The sequence below is a fragment of the Dipteris shenzhenensis genome, chromosome 9 (assembly GCF_047967505.1).
Source record: "Dipteris shenzhenensis isolate YYH24624 ecotype China chromosome 9, Dip_SZ_1.0, whole genome shotgun sequence".
Taxonomy (NCBI): domain Eukaryota; kingdom Viridiplantae; phylum Streptophyta; class Polypodiopsida; order Gleicheniales; family Dipteridaceae; genus Dipteris; species Dipteris shenzhenensis.
In genome coordinates, this window is record NC_141604.1 from 23,011,045 (window position 1) to 23,033,416 (window position 22,372).

The following is a 22,372-nucleotide window of genomic DNA, read 5'->3' on the forward strand; positions in this document are numbered from 1 at the left end:
CAATTTGTAAACAGTTTTCTATTGAAAAAAAGACCGGGTTTTCAGCCCTTATTTGTGCCCCCTAGTGCGTGTGCAATGTTCCCTTTCTCTCTCTCCTTCAACTCCGATTTGAATTCCAGCTAGTTTGTCAAATTCAAGCTCCTTCGCATGAGTCTAGTAGATAGAATTCAAAAGTTAGCAGCTGTGTTTGGCTGCAAATTTTGGAGGCGAGAAGGTTTCAGTGGTATCAAAGCATGGAATCATCATCTTCTATGTTCATTGCTAATTCCTAAAAAATGTTGCTTGATGCGAGTAGCACCACCCATGGACTTGTGTCCACAATATTTACACTGCAAGAAAAAGACTGAGGCATGCACTTTCTGTATCTCCATCACATATGACCAAATCTTGCCGCGCACCATGCTTTTGAAGTTGCATGCAAAAACATAAACGGCAAATAAAATATTACTTAAAAACATAAACGACACAAATCATTACTTGCGTATGCAAAAGAAACATGATACAATAGATATTTCATTGAAAGAAATAAATATACATCCAAACAAACTTTCAAGAATACAAGATTGTAGATACATCCATTCAATGACAAGTACAACAATCTTTATATTTCATCCATTCATTCACATTCTCTTAAAAGAATATACAATATTCGTTCAAAAGAAAGTTCAAGAATAAGTGATTGTAAATGCAAATCATTCATTCACATTCTCCTAAAAGAATATTTAGTATTATTTTGAAAGAAATTGTAAGAATGAGTGAATGTAAATTATAAATTATTTATTCACATTCTATTGAAACAATATAAGATATTCATTCAAAAGAAGTTGTGTAAGAAAAAGTAACAACCATTGTCTTCAAGTCAAGGCAGCCACCCAGACCAACCGCACTAGGTCGGTAGCGAGTGCCCCAGGAGGTCAGTTCCAAATTTTTAATTGCGATTGTGCCCCCAGCCATGAAAGATTATGTATTTCTTTTGGATGGTGGCCCATGGGAGCTTGCCCATTGCTCCATGGTTGGAGCAAATGCAAGTGGACAAGAGGTGCCACGGGTGTGCGGATAGAGACCTCGAGACAATCCTGCACTACTTGAGGATTTGCTGCAGAGAGCACAGGCTTTTGACCCTCCAGATCATGGCCAAGACACAGAAAATGCAACGAGATTTCACTTGGGGCATGGCAGCCTAGGTGAAGATGGGGATCCTATCTTCTCAATTTACACAACTACACCATTCTACAGGTTACAAGAAAAAAGGAACTATGTAGGACGCGACTCCTTCCTCCAACCAGTATCCTATATCTTCACCTGAGGACAATGTTGGGAGATAGTGTTAGCATCACTACTTGGAACATTCGGGTCACTCGTTGCAGTTTGGTGATGGAAGGTCAATAGGTCCACAAGGCAACCACCCTCATTGTCATTTGGCAAGATATCATCTACACCTTGCGTGCTATATGGGAGCAAGGGACGGTGGGATCTCTAATGTTTGCTAAGAGATTGCTCCGTAGACCAACGATTACAAAAGGGAAACTAAAACAAAAGGGTTCTATAAGACAGGTGTTAACCATAGGAGACATTTGCGCAAAAGTTTGCATCTGCTATATGAAGGGGAAAGAGAATCTAAAACTGCTCCAAACACACTAGACAAAAAGGCAATATCTGAGCTGTAGACTAGCAATCTAGTGCGCAATAGTAGTCATCTCCGCTCAAGTTGGATCTTCCATATATATAGTTGATCTAGTTTCAGCAGGAGTGGCACTAATGTCTTCAACCCTTTGTTCGAACCTCTGCTTAGTCGTTCGACGAGTTTCTCTTCTCATGTTGCTCAAAGCTTTTCCAATATGGCTACGATTCTGAATAGCATGAACAAAATAAATGGGAACTGAGCGTGAATAACTAGCAAACTAACAGACATCGTGAGCTGCATGAACACGTGAACAACCAACAACCTAAGCAACAGTGTGAGCTAGAAGAGGAGTAAATTGAATGCCAAAGATTTTTAAAGGCATGGAGGCAGCTCTGATACCAATTGTGGGAGAAAGAAGAAAGAAAGAAAGAAAGAAAGAAATTTTATTAAAGTCTTCAGAAGACCGATGGATCTATGAGACAGTGAAAAACCTCGTACAAATGAGTTGTGGTGGTGGAGCTACTAAACGAGCATCCACACCAATGCAAACCATCAAGAAATCAGGGTGGATGAGGCAATGGGGGCTTGAAATCGGCGATAAAGTGATGTCGGCCACTCAAAGGTGCAGCCCTGGCATATCTCCTCGTCATAGCTATGCATCTAACCAGGGCTACTGTGACCCCCCTCGGGCGAGACCCGACTCTAAACATGGAGGGGATGTCCCCAAGTGTGATCTGTGTGTCAACCCTCTGTCTGAGCTGTTGGGTCATAGGCTCTGGGTCACGATCATGTCGAGGCCTCGTCTCATGGGTGTCCATATGATTTGGCTAGAAAAACTCTGTGATAGAGCTCTGAGAGGGATCAGCCAAGGAAAAAGTCTACTCTTGTCTCCGTGCTTGAAGCATCCTCTCGCGGTGTCTGAGTGCCTCATGAACGAAACCTGCCAAACATCGATGGTCTGGGTAGGAGATGAATCGGGCCAAAACCCCATAGCTGTCTCTGAGAGGCAATAGAAACGTCCTCGAATCTCATAGTAAACAAGACACTTGAAGATGAAGTGTTCCTCTGTCTCAACCTGCTGCATGTCACACAAAGTGCATAGCCACCTCTCCCTAGGTAGTCTCTCTGCTCTGCCGCGCTCAATACGAAGTCTATGTGAAGAGACCCGGAATTGCCCAAGAGAGATCCTCAGTGAGTGGGGTAAGTAAATCTGAGTGAACCCTGGTGAATCAATGAAACCCTCCGCTGTGATATGTAAGAAGTGATCTCTGTAGAAGCCCAGCTTCACTGAAAGATCACTTGGGCCCAGCCAAGTCCGGAATGTGTGTAGCTGTAATAGATCCTCACGGATAAGAGACGTGTGTGATCACATTATGCACAAGGAAAGAGGTAAAAACACTCGTGTTGATTGATCTCTTGCGAGCACAATGGATGCCTCATTTATCGATTGGGCAAGCCTTATCTCCAACCACACATCTACCTCACAGATAAGGTTACACACGAATCAAATCAAAGGCTAATCTAATCTAGACACGTGGGCAAGTGGCCACCTAAGGGTACATGCGCACTCACAAACTTAGGGACACTCATAATAGGACTCTATGCCTAGTTTCTACATACCTTGGCTACGAAATTACCCCTACAGTAGCAGCCCTTGTATATACTTGGGCTATCTCATTGCAATTCCCTCTTCTGACTGTTCCCACATAATAATGCATGAGTCCCAAATCTAACATCTCAAATGAGCTTCAAGATCGTCTTGAATTCTGTAATTCTATCCTCATAGGTGCGCAATCATCCACATAAAGGATGATTATGATCAAATCCCCTTTGTCTCTCTTCACATAGAGGGTACTTTAAGTTGGACTGTTCTTCAAACCCTGGCTGGTTAAATAAGTGTATATCTGCTCATACCAAGCACGTGGAGCTTGTTTGAGACCATACAATGCTTTACACAGCTTACACACGCTACCTTCTTGTCCAGGCCTCACAAATCCAGAGGGCTGACTCCAAAAGACTTCCTTTTGTAAGTCCCCATTACTGTCTAGCTGATGCACTTTCCAACTGAAATGAACAGCAAATGTTATAACACATCTGATAGTTGTCATCTTGGAAGTAAGGGCGAAGATATCGTCATAATCTATCCAATTTTGCTGGGAATAGCCTTTAGCAGCTAGCCTTGCTTTGTACCTATCAATGGTAACATCAGAATTCTTTTCACCTTGTAAACCCACTTTGCCCCAATAGCCTTTTTGCCTATGGACAACTCCACCATATCCCATGTGTTGCTTTTGCAGATTGAATCCAAAACAACCCACATGGATCTCATCGGATGCTCATTTTCTTGAGCACCCTCAAAACAGTTGGGTCCATCATGAGCTAGAAAGAATTCTTGATGTTAAAGAAAGATGTAGGTGCCATACAATTATTCATGAGTATTTAGTAAAGTGAAATGCTGGTTCAAAAAAGATTGCTACATGGGAAAGTGTAAGCAAACTCAAAGAAACGGTTTCCTAACAATATTGTCGAAAAAGTCAACTCGAAGGAGATGTTACATCAATGATGGTATTATGTAACATTATCCCTAGGCCCACTTTGTGAGCTAGGAAGATAGGAGTAAGGCAGAGGTCATTAATTATTAGGTTTTAGTGGCCTGATAGTGAGCTTAAGTGGCTAAAGGTTGGTTTAGTGCCTTGTTAGGATAGTGAGGACAGTTAGTTCTAGTCCTAAGTCCAAGGTGCAATAGGTATTAATAGAAAGTACTCAACTTAGGGGTGGCACTGGGTGCTCCATGTGTTAAGAAGGATAGTAATATCATTTAGCTAGAACAGCCGGCAAACACTAGCTGTATTCTACAATCATGATTCATTACCATGCATACTCTATCAAGCAAAAAAGCATATGACATTAACGGCAATCTTTTGTGATGAAAGAGGGTGTAAAGTCAACTTAATTGACGATTCAGGTCAAATAAGAAACCTAAGCCACAAAACTCAATTTCAAATTGAAAACAAAATGAACAAATGAGAGGAATTCATTTGCTTCCACTTCATTTCATGCATCTCTTCAGGATCTTTGGGGGATGCATTGTTGGCAGAAGGAATCTTATTTTCCAAAAGAAAGTTCCAAAAATAAAACGATTGCTCACCTTGTAGACAAAGAAGTCGCAAATACAAAGAGAGTGGATCCCCATTCTTTCCATCATTGTGGAGTAGCTGCATTCCTCCAGAAATTTTTGAGAGTGCACGGAAATGACGAATCGCCTCATCGCCAATATTATACTTTGTGAAGCATTCTGTAAGGAGCCTGCACCCATAAGAAGCTTTCATCACTGTGCACATTATTGCACTTTATACAATTAAAACATATCAGACTAGTTTAAAATACAGATGTATTGCCTATGCAAGACAAGTATTACAAATATACATAATAAAAACCCCTCTCATGGGAAGCCCACCACAACAACATTTACAGTTTAAACACATTGAATATGATGTTGGAAAGGGCCTAGTGGAAGAACCGTGACCCCAAAACAATATGCAACTAAAGAGCTAACATCAAACATAAAAGTGAAACATACTATCCAACACAAATATTAATAATCAATGTCCAATGCTCACTTCTAAAGTGTAGAATCTAGATCTCAAACACAAGAGACACATTGCAGCTGGCAACTTCACAACTGCCTTAAACAAATCATAAAAATACAATCTGAAATCTTGAAAAATGGAACGCAATTTTATCATGTAACCAGTGACTAAATGGACAATAGAATGTTGAGCAAAGATGAATCATTCAATATCCATCATGATTCATGCGACTGCCTATGCTCACTCATAATGAGCACAGGTGAATGAGCTTTGTCTTCTTCCTCATGGGAGGTGCACTGCAATCATAATGGAACTCCTCCTTCAAGCACCTGTTCAAGAACCACCAATCGATCCTTGTCCTTTTCCATTGAATTCCGACCTCCTGCTCTGTTACCCCTAGACTTTGTAACAAGGCATAGCTGCTATGCATGTAGACCGACCTAGCTGTTGATGGTTTTAAACCATTTCTCCTTTCAGTGTGGATCAAAGAGAAGGTGCTTATTCTCTCAGATGGAGAGGTGCAGTGTCCCTGTTAAAAGACACGCATCAAAAATTCTTGTCAATCTGGGACACTTGCACCAAATTCTCTCCACCCCTTGTACAGACGTGTATCCTTGATTTGTCTCTTGCAGGTTGTTTATCCCTTGCAAGAGGACAAAAATTTTTTTTCATTTCGAGCCTATACATGCTCAAATGGTCTATGAGGTTCCCCGCAATTCAAATATCTAAGGAAATCTTTCAATCAAGGGTTCTTGAAAAAATATTTCAATACCTTGCATCCACCCAGCCTGATGCTGAGACCTGCCCCTCCATTTAAGGATACTGATACAAAACCAGCAATGTCCCACTTCTCTTTACACAATTTTCCAATAGCCTATAAAAAATGCCACATCCGTAGACTTTATTTCAAGCACCACGTCTACATTTGATCGATGAATTCATGCACCAATTCCCTTGTAGCATCCTCTCTTTTACCAATACACAGAGTTTCACATGAGATTTACTTATTGCAACTATCCATTTGCATTATTAGAAAAGGAGTTTCCAGTATACTGGACTGCACTTCCATTGTTTGATCTACTTGTCCCGATTTCCACCTGCCCCGTTCTTCACTCACCATTATCCTCATGACCCCCCCCCCCCCCAATTTATTTATTTTTTTAATCTCTCAGCTAATAAATTTGGAAGTATGCAAACTCTGTCTCACATGGTTCCAGCAGCTGATTGAAGATGTGCTTTCAGAAAAGGGCGATGTGCTTTTTATCCTTTTTATAAAAGTACTACTTTCATATCTTTCTCCACTATGGATGCAACTCAAGCCAAAGACGTATATCCACAAACACAGGACCCGAGCAACATCATGTACAATGGGTGAAGACATGCAAATACTCCTCCACAAAAGATACATGTACGCCGACTTGTCAGATCTCAATGAGAAATCCTTAAGTCAGGCCTCAGAACGGTGGCCACCATGTGCACGTCCTATCACACACACAAAGGAGCGCGCACACATGATTCTGTACATGTATGAAAGAGAATAAATGAATAAACATACTTGTCCTCAAAAAGCCACATGGAAAATCCATAGATTTTAAGACTGCTTCCTCGTGCGACTGAATATGATGAGGTTATTATAAAAATGCTTTGATCACACAGTTTGCATCCGTGGTAGGATAATGCCAAAGCTTCAGTAAAATACTTACTTTCTTCCCACCTCTACCACAGGCATCTTTGCTGTCACAAAATTTGTTCTAGAACAACCATCTCTTCTTGGTCCTTCACTTTGCATCACCAGGAACAAGTAAACTAACATGGAATGCATTACAAATACACGAATATGATGAAAGTAAGAGAAAAGACACATTATGGATCCTTTGTGGAATCCGGAAAGAACCATAAGCTTCAAACACATCTTCACATACACACTATTGTTATCAATGTTCATCTTCACCTTTTTATTGTTGAGATGTAGAAACATCCAATCACCTTCAGTAAACTTCATTGCCCTCCCTCGCTTATTTACAGCCAATATCTGACAGTTTTGGGCTTGAAGGATATGCTTCCAAACTAAATCATATGACAATTTGTGATCCTCTATACACCAATCAGCTGCAAAGACTGTTTTCAGACAATTACAAAAGACAGAGTTTTGCCATACATCATCTCTGTCACTCTTTTGCTCTACTAAGAGAAGAATGGACCACATTATGGTAGGATAACTCTAATGTAAGTAAATACTTCGACCAAAGACCTTGTTGGTCACTCATATAGCTTCCCACAGTTCTAATAACGTTTTGTTAGTGTTGTCCAACCATCTGAAATCGATAAGAAGTAGAAAACTCTAGTATTTTTGTACCCAAGTCACAAATAAATCCCCCCAAAAGTTAAGTAAACTTATTATACCAATCTGATACTATAGGCTTGAGAAATCAATCATGAACAAAGATATGTTTGATGTAAAATGAAGCTGCCTATGTAGCTTTTATATTCTTCCTTCAAGCAATAAAATATGCTTGTTTGGTATATCTATCAACAATTTTCAAACCATGTCATGCCCATGTTCATTGTACAAAAACTTCATAAAAATCCATGGATACACTCTCCCATGAAGCTTCAAGAAATGGTGACAGCTGAAGCAATCCTTGGCCATTGGTCCAGTCATATTTCGCTCTTTGTCAAGTTAAAGCACTTAATAACAGAAGCAAAGATTCTGACTCTCTCGTCTAGTTAATGGATAAATGTTGCATCCATAGGTATGCATCTTGAATATAATAAAGTCCTTATGCCCTTCACCTTGTTAAAGGCTGTCTTAATCTTGGAAAAACCTGAGTCATCTTTATAATGATCTTGCATAAGCTTCTACCTCTTCATGATATGCAATACTAATGGCATTAACATGTGGCCTTCTATATAAAACATCAGCCAAAACATTTTCTTTCTTGGAATATCCATCATCCAACAAGTTACCTCCTATGCATCCACCACTTGATCAGCATTCACCACAAGACATTTCAAAAGATCTGGCATGGCCCAGAAATAAGAGCTTGCTTCAACTCATTTTTTCTAAATCAGTCCACTCCGTTCGGGGCATTAGATCATATAAAAGTAAAGCCTTGTGAGAAAAATTATGGATAAATCTTATGTCATAAGAACACATACATAGAAACAACCTCACTTCATAAGAATATTTAAGGTCCGGACTCTTCAAAATCACCTTCAGCTTCTCAAGGTCCATTTTAACTTTACCTTTACGAATCAGGTGATCTAAAAATCTGAAATCTGCTACCATCTTTAAGTGTTCTTTATGCTCCTCTTCTGATGTGCTGAAAATTATGATATCATCGATGAATGCATCCACAAATTTCTGATCTGGTTGAGATGTTCTTTCATCCAGTTAACCATAGCTGCCAGTGCATTACTAAATCCAAACAACACAATACTCATGCACTCTTCATGCAGTTTTGAAAGTGGTCTTTTGTAGATCCAAATGAGCTATTCGTACTAGACGATAAATGTTCTTGAGATCGAACTGGCTCAAAACAGATGCTTCCCCAACTGATCCAAGATATCATATATCCTTGGAATTGGAAAGTGATCCTTGATAGTCATTTGTTCCAAGGGCGAAAGTATCGATTGGCCATATAAGCCCATCTATCCAAGTTCTTCTTCCTGCTTCTACATCTCGTATTATTACAACTTGCTTACTCTATAGGGGAGTCTATTTGGCGGTGACTTTTCAGTCCATGACTGTGACCGTCATGCCTTGGTTCCATGGCCTAACTATCTTCTCATCCACCCTAATAAAAAATTTGATTTATGAACTCCTCAATATTTTGAAATTTGAACACGCTTCTCGATGGAGTTATACAATGCCTCTTCTTCTTTCTTTGCACCTTTCTCACCACATCTCTTCAAAATTCATCGAGTGAGATTGAAATGACCTGATCAGCCCATTGGCTGACCCGACACTAGTTGGGCCAGGTTAGGTTGGGTTGACCAAAGCAAGCAAGTCAATGACCCGCCCTAGTCAGGGCCCAATTCAGGCTCCCAACTCAGCCCTACCTGCCAGCTAAACAAACCTAACCAAGCCTCTTCCTAGCCTATCCTCTCCGGGAGGGCACACCCACAATATAGCCCTCTAACTATAAGATGCCAAACTCTAGCACCCTCTCTGCAGCTCATGGTGAGCACAATAATCTAAAGAAGCAAGCCAATGAAGATGCAACCATGGACCCTCCAGCAACGCACCTACTTGATTCACATCAGAGAGAGCACCAAATAGCATGGATCCTTGAACCATAATGCCACCTCGAACCAGCAAAGGATATGTATGAGTCTGCACTGAGTTTCTAATGAGGGGTATAATAATTTGTGGGACCAACCACAATCGATATCCTCATGTGAACACATCACGTCTAGGAACCTTGAACAACGAGCTCCGGACCACACCGGGTCCATAGTCTCTGCGACATCAAGCAACAACGTTGTACATACTTGGTCCATAGCTCCATACTCTTTCTTTGCTTGCCAGACTTTCAACATGATGGGGGCCATTATCAGCCCGCACTCCCTCCCACATGCCTCTCTGGTTGTGACCCGGGCGGGGGTTCTGTCTTTATTGTTACAAGGATGGTACCATGTAACGACCCTTGGCAGCCATTACTGCCTTTGAACCACCTAACTAGGAAGATGAGTCTCGCTCCGAGTCTTGATCCTTTGCTTTTCCTTTGAACTGACAATCTCTTGCCAGATGCCCTTTGTTCCCGCATTTGTAGCACTTGCTTCGCTTTTCCTTCGAAAGTGCTTCACCTCCTACTAAAGTGTGACCCACAACTTGCCCTAACACAAGAGACTTGACTCCTCTTCAACTACAAGGGAGATCATCAAAGTCAAGCTAACTCGTCAATGACCTGGCACCGCAAAACTCAACGAACCATGTCATACTCCGGTGGAAGCAACTATGATCTGGGCCTCAGTTCACTGGCAAGTTTGGCGTATCTCTAGCTTAGGTCCTCACAGCCGCCTTCCCCGTGAGTCCTGTTGGTCGGTGCTATCTGACTGAAAAAACTCACTAAATTGATGACATTAATAATCAACGGATACGCATCGGACTGCAAACTGATAGCACTGTCATACAGAAGCCTATAGCCTCCGCCCTGTAGTCATGGTAGCCTTAACCTCAACCATGACCTTGGCATCAACATGGTCAACGGCTTTGTTATCAATATTAGCATCAACATTGACATCAACATCAACATTAGCGTCAGCATCACATCATTAGCATTAGCCTCCTTCCAAGCCAAGCCCTAAAGCTCCCCCTTTTGCCCCCCATAGTACTCAAGCTTCTTGTCGCCCGTCCCCCTTCCCACCTACCATCAGGCTCACCTTAGCCACATCTCATATGTGTCTCCCCCTCAAGCCCTCTAGCATCTCCAGATTCTAATTTTTTTTAGATTTGGATCTGACATATTCTAGATTTCTTTAGATTCAGATCTGACGCATCTCTCGATATGACCTTTTCATTGCAGTATGCTATTTCGCTTGAGACCTCACAATTTGCTAGAGATTCTGTGAGGAGGATGAGGTCTTCACATACATAATTCTATGTCCAAAACATCATGGATTTCTCGAGCCGTGGGAAAGTCCTCCTTGTTAGGGACTTCAATGCATGGACGGCTACGTAATATGTATTGCTTCTTTCTTGATTTTTGAGATCATTCTATTCTATTGCCTAATGTTAATCTGGATGAGACCTGCAAATAGGTGAGCCCCAAGTCACCTCATATGAATACTCTTTCTTGGATACGGGTAGGATACATGACCTTATCATCTATAATGGTTTGGATTGATGGTCCTTTTCAAGTGGATTTACTTGCTTTCCACAATGGGGCTCTAGCCTAATTGACTAACTCATGGGATCCCCTACCTTCGCAGCACACATCATTGACTTATCTGGTTTTCAACCACCACTTCAAGCTGATCACACCTATCTTTTCTTTAGTGTATCCATCCTCCAACCAACACAACACACTCCATTGATATCATCCACACACACCACATACCACGGATCCTGATAGCAGACCATGTGAAGCAAATCCAACCATTGCCTAGGTGAAGTATGTGCATGACATGGAACGGGATATCAAGCAAGGATGAAGGCCACACCTTGGGAGGTAGAGTAGGAAAACCCCTCGCCCATAGACAATGATGTCCAATATGTGGTCTTCCTTAAGTGGAAGGCTCGCCTAAAACCAATGCAGCATGGAAGTGAGGCCAACAATGTGCCTGCAACTCCTCTACAAGCACTCAACCTATTATTTCTCCTTGGGAAGGGGTTGCTGATATTCTAGGGACATTAGGGTCAAGGTGTTGCCATAAGAGCCTCTCTAACTAGACTTCAAAACACCAACTCAAAGAGCTAAACAAATTCTCAAATACGTTGCTTTGGACCAAAAAACCTAGAAGGACAAGGGATGGGCCCAAAGGGTGCAAAGGGGAAGAGAAGCAACTTTAAAATAGAAACAAAGAGGCTCCTATAAAAACAAACCAAGAACAAAGGCAAGCAAGGCAGGAAAATAGAAGGCAAGAGGTAGAGGAAAAGGGGCACGAGAGCAAGTGAGGGAAAAAGGCCAGCAAGGGGGGATGGCGAGGAGTAGGGGAGGGATCTACAAGAGTTATTCCATTGTGGGTGGGATTGCTGATGAATGAGTGCCTCATCCCCCTTATATATGTGTGAGTGTGTGTGTATGTATGTATGTATGTATACACACTGTGCAACCAATTAGCGTGGAAAAGGTACGTCGGTCTCCTGGTGACTATAGGTCATGAGAAGGAAGGGAGCCTAGCGCTGGTAATGAGCGGAAAGAAAGGAAGGACTGGTGATGAGTGGAACAGAAGAAGGTTCGGGCCGACCAGTGAAATACGTGCTAGTAGCTAGGAAAGATCGAGCCACGATGGTTAAAAGCTAGTGGACAAGGGGCTATACGCAACTGATAGTCATTTCAGTTCTTATTGGCAGAGAGTCCAGGATGGGAGCTCCATGGTTGACCAGGACTCAGGGATTGTGCCACCTAGGATACAGGCGGCGGGAGGTCAGTGGATGATTAGGAACGGCTTGCTGTTCCGGAATGAAAAGATTTGTGTGCCTGATGTTCTGGACCTTAAATCCAAGATTCTCTAGGAGTGTCATGATGCTCCTAGTGCGGGACATCCAGGTATACATAGGACCCTGTCTCTTGTGAAGCATACCTTTTATTGGCCTAACATGCGTGCATTTATTGAGAACTATGTAGTAGGTTGCCGAGTTTGTCAGGTTACTAAGGCTGAACGCCTTAGAAGCGCGGGCTTATTACAGCCTTTACAGATTCCAGGTAATAAATGGGAAAGTATTTCCATGGATTTTATTACTGGTTTGCCTCGAACGCGCAAGGGTCATGACTCTATTTGGGTCATAGTCGACCGTTTGACAAAAATGGCTAGATTCTTACCTACAAGAACAACTATTTCAGCTGTTCAGTTGGCTCACGAGTTTATGGACCACTTGTTCAAGCTGTATGGTTTGCCATCTGACATAGTCAGTGACAGGGACTCAAAGTTTACAAGTAACTTTTGGACACTTGTATTTGAGAAGTTGGAAACTACTCTAAGTATGAGTTCCTCGGATCATGCACAATCCGATGGCAGTACAGAGAAGGTCAACCAGTTGGTTGAAGACATGCTTCGGGCATATGTATCTAAGAGACAGTCTTCATGGGAAGATTATCTACCTATGATTGAATTTGCTTACAACAGTGCAAAGCATTCTAGTACGGGTTACAGTCCTTTTATGCTTATGTACGGGTTTCAACCTAAGTCACCAGTTATGGTTGGATTAAAAGGGATTCAAAATGATGCTGCTAAGAACTTCTTGCAAGACATGCAGGAAATGTTGCAGTTTGCCAAGGAGTCTATTCGAAGTGCCCAAGATCGGGACAGATTTTATGCTAATAGACATCGTTCACCTAGAGAGTTCTCTGAAGGAACGATGGTATATTTGCGAATTCCTAAGGAATCCAAGAGCCTAAGTACTGGTTTGGTTCCGAAATTATCCCCCAGATACTGTGGCCCATTCAAGGTCATTAAAAGAATTGGACCAGTTGCATATCGACTTATTGCCTCCTGATGTTAAAGTACATCCAGTCTTTCATGTCAGTAGACTGAAAGAAGTCTTGGGTGCAGATGATCAACTTGTTTCTCCTCATGAGATTATAGAAGTTACAGATTTGACTTTTATTCCTCACGAACCTGAGTGTATTCTTGAATTTCGTGAAAGACAGATTCGAAATCGTACTATCACGGAATACAAGATTAAGTGGAAGGATCGTGTTGAGGAGGATGCAACATGGGAGACATTACAAAACTTCCAAAGAACATTTCCAGATTTCTTAGCGAACTCAGGAGTGAGTTCTTAGAGGAGGGGGAGTATGTCATGTGCACGGATTGGTATCTGACGTGTACTAGGTACACAGAACTAGCTCAGGTTAGCCTGGGGAGGCTTAGAGCTAGGCAGGCTTGATTCTCGGGTTGAGTGGCAAGGGTACGAACTATTTATAGGTCTTCGCTATTTTTGGCGCCGGGGCCCGAGTCTATAAAAGAGGCCCAGGGGGTTCAGTTCTCGGTGTGCAGTTGGGAGCAAGTCTCGTTCCCAGGTGCCAGGTCTGATCCTGGATTGAGTCGCGGACGCGCGCCTGCATCTTAGCGTAGCCCAAGGCCCAGTGGCAGATCCAGGGCTTCACAGCGCCACCTAGTGGTATGGGACACCAGGCTGGTCTGGATCTGATTGGGAGTTCGTGCCAGTAGCTCAGCTCGTGGCTCGGAGGGGACGTCTTCTGATTCGGGATCACATCCCGTAGATGTTATGGTTGGGTGGTGAGCAGCCTGCTCAGATCTGATGTTGTGTGTGGTTGTTTTGCAGATCAAGGGTTTCAGGAGTGCTGGGATGTGTCAGGGAGCGGCTGTCAACAGGAGACAGAGAGTTGTCTTATCTTCCCACAGAGAACAACATCGTAGATATGTTTACAAAGGCACTTCCTCGTCCCAAGTTCGAAGTCTTTCGACAGGCTTTACACTTGGTTCCCTTTGTTGCATGATCTAACATTCCTTGTACATTCATAGGTGGCTATATCCTTTTGGATGAACATGTGCCACCATGACTAGAAACTACCAGGTATTCTGAAACGTTTCCAGAGTACTTCAGCCCATCCCATGAAGGGGGGTTTGTAGGCCATCTTTTGGTGGTTCTAGTGATGCCCTATAGGCCATGGTGTGTGCCTTGTAGGCATAAGTGTAAGCACTTATAGTGTTAGTGCCTTCTATGCCACATAGGACACCTAGTCCTATGTGACACCTAGGACACTTAGTCCTAGGCCTAGATACAAGTACTTTGTACTTGTGTTTAGGAACCTTATCCATCAATGTAAGTTTGACGTGACTTCTTCCTCGACTTGTCCTGTACCTGCACTCTCACTCTCTCTCTCTTCACTTCACACCTTCATGTGTGTGTGTGTATGTACAGACCGCAATTGGGCTCACAATTAGGCACTTTGAACTTTATGGATAGACCGCAATTGTAAAGTCTTTAGTAATCCCAATTTTTCTTTGTTTGCTTTCTGTAAGCGTTCTCTACACCAATCTTTCTTTGATTGCTTGCAAACTCGCCAAATAGATCAGGATGTATATTTGGCTTATACTGAGATCTTCAATTGATGTATTTTCTAGCGCCTCTTTTCTGAGGTGACTATACTTGTAATATAATCAATCAAAGTTTTCACCCAAAAAAAGGTGTGTGTGTGTATGTATATGTATGTATACCTTTATATCCAATCATACAAATTCAGATACACACACACTTTTTAGTGAAATCCATGTCTTTCTATATTGCAAAAAGCAGTCCCCAAAGAGGGAACATGCGATTTCAAACATCAGAAGATTTCAATATAAGACAAGTCGACAGAGGAATAGGAATCTTTCTTGTGAACAGAGAGGCAATAATAAAGAGATTGCGTGAGTGACATCCGGAAAAGTGAAACTTGGAGAAAGTGGAATTTCCAAATACTCTATGATTTATATCTTTCCACAGAGTACAGAGGCCCCAATATCTAACCAGGTTAAGAAAAGATCAAATTCATGTCTCACAAACTTTTTTTTTTGGGTGAAATCCATGGATATCTATATTACAAGAAGCTGTCCCCAAAATGGAGATCAGCAAATACAAGCTCAGAAAACTTCACTATAAGACAAGTAGAGACTGTAATCTATCTGACGAACTGACAAGCAATTGTAAAATAAAAGGATTGCCTGAGTGACATCCGGAAATAGTAGAACATGGAAGAAGTAGCTCTCGAAATACTCCGCGGTTCTTGTCTCTCCACAAAATCCAGAGTGCCCAGTAGCGAACCCATGTGAAAAATAAATCAAAATCCGCTCTCCATGGGTGAATGCCAAAGATCCAAAAGAGCTTTAAAAGCAAGCAGCGGGAAACCGGGCTTGGAGGCGCTGAACACACACACACACACATATATGTATATGTATATGTATATGTATGTATGTGTGCACATATATACATACATACATATATGTGTACGTATACATATAAGACTAGACTATATCCAATCATACAAATTAAGATTTTTGTTGTTCTAAAGTCCAAAATCCTACAATTTTTTTGTTACATGTATCTTAATTGATGTGTGGTGTATGCTGTCACTTTGTATGCGTCATTTCTATAATATAATATAGATATGCATCATCATTAGTCATGATAAACCAATGCGCTGATTTTTCATCACTCTCTAAGCTGGAGGCATGTAACTGCTTTGATGAATGCCCCACACAAGTTAAGATAAATAAGCCACATGGTGATACCAATGAACAAAGATTGCAATTGAAATTGCAGATTGTTACAACCATTCATTACCAGCAAAAGTATGGATTATTCACTTAAATAAACTCCAAGGCTATACCCGCCATCATGCATTGCCATAGTAAGGCTTATAAGATTCAAGTTAAGGTCATTAAAATCGTATAAGCAGAGATGAATCATACCTCTCATCACATGTTAGCTTTATATATAATATTCCTATAAAGACAATATGCCACTCACTATCACTCTTAGGCCAGAAAATCACATACGCATAAGTCCTCGCATTGGGCAGCACCCTCTTGTAGTCTTCGACCATTATTCCAAGCAAATCTATGATTTGCTGAATTCTGCAATGTTCATAAAACCACGGTGAATTTGAACTCCATTAAAATATAATATTACATAGTGGAAGAGAAACTTTATGAAGAGTAAAAACAGTTAAAAAAGGTTAATGTGAAAAGGAACTTGAACGAAGTAAATCTAGACTATTCAGTTCACAAAAATTAACCTGTCCCCAGCAGAATCAGATCTAATCTGAGCTTGAAACAACCAATTATATGACTCGGTGTCAGGTTTCTTATCATCTGCCAACCACAACCATGTTTATTAAGCTGTAATCCTGAAAGCAAGTCGAACCAAAGATGAGCACAAATTAGGTGCATAGCACAGATCCAGTGCTTTGTTAAAAATAAGTGTGACTAGCATTCTGATACTTCAGCTGGTAAAATCCACTGCTCTGTTAAAATCTAGATATTTCAAGGCTACAACGAAAGCATAGCATGGTAATATGGCATCTAAATGGTGATTCTCCACTCAATGTTCGGATTAATAGCTACTGTTTAAAACATCCTTTTGTGTTATCAATAGTAAAAAATTTATATTGACAGGAAATGAGCTCGACTGTTTTATGAGATCAACTACTCGGTCATGGACACGCACTCATCATTTGTGATTTACCTAAATCTTTCTTAGTGCGAGTTAGTGAATCTAGACACCTAGAAGTAATGACAGCAAGAGAATGGAAGAGGGAAACTATTTACCAGCCAACACATATAGAAATTAGCAATCGCTCATGCACAGAACATCGATGCATTACTTGAGGGGAGCTTAGACTGTAGTAGAACAAACTATCAATATCTCAAGCCTTTTAAGTTGGAGTCTTTTATGACAAGCAAATTATGGGTGCTCAAAAATTCGCATGTCTTTTGACTGAGCCTCTTTTGAAAAGCACGTTCTGTGATCTTTAATTTTTATGTCCGGGATACCCTAAGTTGTTAGGATTTGCACTTGGCCCAACACAACACCACCTCAACTCCATCATTGACAGTCATTCTCCTTAGCAAAGCATCCTCGTAAATTCATGGGCAGCAGCTTAATTTAAAACATATTCTCCTCTATTTTTCCAAACACATGATAAATTAAGAGCATAATTAGTTGCTTTCCGACAGTGTCCTACAGTCTCAAGAGTGGAATGGGAAGATGGGATAGTACAAACAAGAAAACATGGACACCAATCATGAAGTAAACGTGGGAGTACAAGCTTTCTTAGTAGACTCAGCATCATCTCAATGAGATTCCATATTATTACAAAAGACTCAGCATTAGATTCACCCAGACACAAGAGGTATGAGACAAGAGACCTTCCAGAGAAGTATTGTCATAAACCGTGCTTGGTCCCCGTGGATGATAAAGCAATAATCATCATCATCCCTTCCCCCAAAACCCCTTTATCTCCCCACCCCTCTTAACCTCCCGTCAATTATCGCTGCAGCAGGTCTTTCATCAAGCTCCAACAGATCTCCATTAGATCTCATTAGCTCATCGATCCTCGTTCCAACAGATCTCCGTTAACCTCATGTTGATCGCTGTTCCAACAGGCCCATTGTCGAGCGTTGCTCAAGCACATATCTAGATGAATCCAGGAACATGCCCACACATACTCCATTAGATCTCATTAGCTCTCTCAGTCCTGTGGATCAATCACCACCCCAGCAGTCCGTTGACAGACAGTAGCCCGTCATTCAGTTGCTCTAGCTCTTTGCCCAGACGCTCAAGCCTCGATTCCAACTCTTTCGTCTACTCCGAGTAAGGCTGAACCAGGTGGCCAAACTCACAGGCTGTCTTCACACACCCACAAATACTCATTAGCTCTCTCAGTCCTGTCAATCCATCACCGCCCCAGCAGTCCGTTGATAGACAGTCGCCAGTCATTCAGTTGCTCTAGCTCGTTGCCCAGATGCTCAAGCCTCCATTCCAACTCTCTCGTCTACTCCAAGTAAGGCTCAACCCCCAGCTGCACTCAGACGCTAGCTACAGAGGGGTGCCCAGACAATTGCAGGCCATCATGGATTTCCTGAAGACGAAGACTTTTGCTGCCTCAACCCCCACCAACCGATATTCCTATTCAGCTGTTGTAGCTGCCCCGACACCCACACCTACTCAAAGACATATCAGAGACAGAAGACTACCTCAAAACTGCAGGAGCAGATTTGTTATCTGCAAACAGGAAATCCGAGAGCTCAAGCTCCGACTTGCAGCTATGGAAAGGAGAATTCACGACATGGAAAACAATAGAAAGCAGGAAATCATCAAAGAAGTACTAAATAAATGTAACACATCCCCCCCAGCACCATAGCTGTTTCTTCGGTCTAGAAATGATCACCACTCAGGTGAGGTCTATGAAACACGAGATGATCGCCAATGTCAGTAACACAGTGGACAAGCTGACCTCTATGTACAAGTGAAAGAGCAGGAAGCTAGAGAAAATAATAGATTGATCTTACGTAAGGGGGAATTGTCGATGGCTGGTTTGATGAGGAGTAGTCCACAGGAGACAAATCAATCGGCCCAAGGAGAAAATACCACAAGTTGAATGGGTTCTGATGACATATGGAATATCACGCAAAGGGAACAGGCATGAGTCTTTTTTGAAGGCAAGGCAGCAAGGGTAAAGAATTTCACACAAACCCACAAGCTGAAGGACACAAAGATAAGGATATCTGAGGAGCTCACTCTGACTCAGGTGAAACAAAGAGTCATTGAACCTGCCAAAGTTAAGGAAGCCAGGAAAGCAGGCAAATGAGCAGTCTATAGGGAGGAACAAGTATTGATTAGGGAAAAATCTACGCTTAAAGACTCTCGGTCTCAAACTGCTGTAATGGAAGGTCATCCACCACAGGACTAGAACATAGCTATGTTTTATAATAATTTTGGAGCTGCTCTATGCACTCTACAGGAGGTACATATGCACTCCCACAACTCTCTGATACCCAGATGTTGTAGCTACTTTTTTTTGGCTGTATTTTGTCTCATGGCCCACGAGGCCTCCTAAAGGTGGTAGGGTCCGGACAGCAAGAACGGGGTGGACAGATGAGATCATGAGCACTATTGGAGTGAAACAGGGGTGTCCTTTCTTACCAACCCTATTTGGCCTCTACATAGATGAGCTTGAGACATTTATGCAGACACTAGGGAAGCTGGATGCTCTCTTTCTAGCACTTTGATTCAGATTTTACTGTGCGCAGATGATGTGGTACTCCTATCTTCCTCTGCGGAGGTCTGCGGAGGGCCTCCAGAGAAATTTAGATGCACTACAGTCCTTCGCATGATGTGAAGGTCAATCTTCGTAAGACCAAGGTTATGATCTTCAATACATCCAGAGCAGCCATGCATAGAGAGCAGTTCACCTTTGATGGATCACCGGTTGAGATTGTTTCGTCCTACACATTTCCGAGGGGTTCTCTTTTCTAGCCCTATCTTCATGATGAGACCGGCGATGCAGGCCCATCTAAGTAGAGGATATGCCTCGCTGGCTAGGTTGGAGAGACAGTGCTTCCACTCACACTTCCAAGACCCTGGGACCAAGGCTCTTCTATTCGTGTCGTTGGCCAGACCAACTGGGTGTATGGCAGCCCTTTTTGGGGGCTAGATCTCTCAAATACAGACTAGGCTCGAGTGGAACGCCTACACGTTCTTCTGCTATACGGATAATTCGTAGTAAGCTGCCGCTTCCCCATCAGATCATCTAGGCCGAGTTTGGATCATCCCCGCTACAGCTTGACGTGCATTCCATTTTATCACATATCTATGACGTTGATAAGGAAAAAAAAAGGAAAGACAACTAGGAATTATGTACTTGACCACGTCAGATAGCTGAGACTTCATAGGGATCAGCTGCAATGTGGGCTCGTAGATGATGAGCTTATGAACCAGGTACCAGAGCATTTGTCTTTGTATTAGGCACCGAGACAAACCCCCCACAAAAACTGAAACATGGATCACACAAACTCAAAGAGAGCCAAAAGACTACACAGCCCGAAATAGATAAACTTAGAACTGAACTTCCCCCCAAAACTCAGAGAACAGTCAGACTCAGAATACTATGAACCCACAGCCCACATTCCTAAGCTTCCATCAAGAACAACAGCTCGTAACTCCCACAAAGCTGCAACAGCGCCACCAACAGTCCTTCTCTATCAGTACCCAAAAATCTCCCACGATCAAATCGGCATAAGATCACAACCATGTCAAAGAGGCTTCCAATTCCTTTAGGATAGCTTCTCTTCCCTCACAAAGCAGAAGATCAGTGATTGACGAACATCTGCAGCAAGCATCATCTAATGTTCTTCCACGAAGAGTGCCCAGCTCCTTTAGGACAACCATCATCGATGAAGGTCACGTTCCATTGCCCTTAGCCTGCAATTTCTTCGTCCCTCTATCTCTTGCATACGGAATTCATGGAGTCTTTGTCGCTAAGATTACTCCATGCTGCATCGTAGCGCCACCAACAGTCCTTTAGATGATCTTCTGTGCATCAGCTCACGTGCAAACGATGACCATCCTGCCTGTGTGGTAGCCATGCTCAGACTACAAACAGCTCACTATCTCTGGAGATCTCCAACCCAAGGTCTTCTCAGCGCACACAAGCTCACAAACTCCCTTACGTGAAGATAACCAGCAGCGTCCGCAATAGCCCTTCTCTCCCATTCGATCTAAATTCACCACGTAGCTGTAACCCCAGAGCACTCAGAGCTTATCCTTTCCAAACCTGGAGTCCCTTTGTGCCAAGCATGCAGTCGGAAAAATCCCCCTCCCATCACGTACATAGGACTTCACTTGATGGGCGCTTAGCCTTTCACTTTCATCTACTAGACTCCTAGTTACGTGCGTCGCTTCCTCTTTACTTCAGAAATTCTAGATTTCTCTACACGTGATCGATCGCAATCCAGAAGCTCTACATTCCTTGCTACGTAGCCACCTTTGCATGAGCAGGATGCCTTCCCAATCGGTCCAGCCACCTCATCACATAGGATTTACCACTCTTCCATTTAGAAAATGCAAATATCCCCCAAGGCACATTAAATGCACATTTTGGACCTTTGGTCACACAATTCCCACACATTAGCATGCACATAAAGACTTGCATGTACCCCCGTACACACACATGAAAAGCCCCTTGACATGGACACCAGAACATATCAAATTCCTGTGACATGCAAGTGCACATTGACTCAGGAAAATAAAATTAAAAAACCCTTCATGACTTGATTTTCATGACCCCAAAAACATTTCACTTGACCACACACTGGACACCCTTGCTCTGGAAGTCTGGTACAACCACATTGCATTTCATCATTTCCCATGAAGTCCCTGCAAAACATACTTTATTGTCTCAAAAAACTATACATTAGTCCATCATGCTTGTGAAAGAAAAATCCACAAATGCCAAAAGCCCACACCTACCCTAGATGTGTAAACTATGTGCCTACCCACATCTATATACAGTGCTCAAAAACTTGATACAGGTTTTGTCCTATCATTTTGCCCATCCCCAAGTCTACAGACATTCATGTCTTGCAAATAGGGGTATATAAGATTTGCATTTCTTCAGAGATATCCTCATCCATGAGGTCTTCCGGCTTGTCTACTTTCATCACAGTAGGTCCACAGCTGCCCACACTCATGATCCTACGAAAGTATTTCTTTAGTCTGAAGCCATTGACTCTATTCTTATGCTGCTGACCATCCAAATTCTCAAGTTGATATGAGCCATTTTGGAATTTCTTCGTCACACGAAAAGGTCCATCCCATTTGATCACAAATTTGTTCTTGAAGGTAGAATCCAGACTACTGTTGTATCTCAAAACTAGATCACCATCCTCGATTTTCTTATCCCTGAATTTCCTGTTTGCTCTCTTCTGATTCTCCTCTTGAATTAAAGCATAATGTTCCACCGCCTTTTGTCTATCTAGTTGTGCT

At 42.2% G+C, this 22,372-nt stretch overlaps 1 protein-coding gene across 1 annotated transcript in view; it reads right to left on the reverse strand.

The window, feature by feature from the left end:
* The window catches only part of PTAC3 (plastid transcriptionally active 3), a 145,275-nt gene that overhangs the window by 77,663 nt on the left and 45,240 nt on the right, over positions 1-22,372 (reverse strand). The window contains exons 5-7 of the mRNA XM_087379130.1: positions 16,623-16,698; positions 16,384-16,461; positions 4,773-4,930 (exon numbers count right to left, since the gene is read on the reverse strand). Of these exons, the coding sequence (XP_087235256.1) occupies positions 4,773-4,930; positions 16,384-16,461; positions 16,623-16,698 (312 nt within the window). The remainder of the gene's footprint in view (positions 1-4,772; positions 4,931-16,383; positions 16,462-16,622; positions 16,699-22,372) is intronic.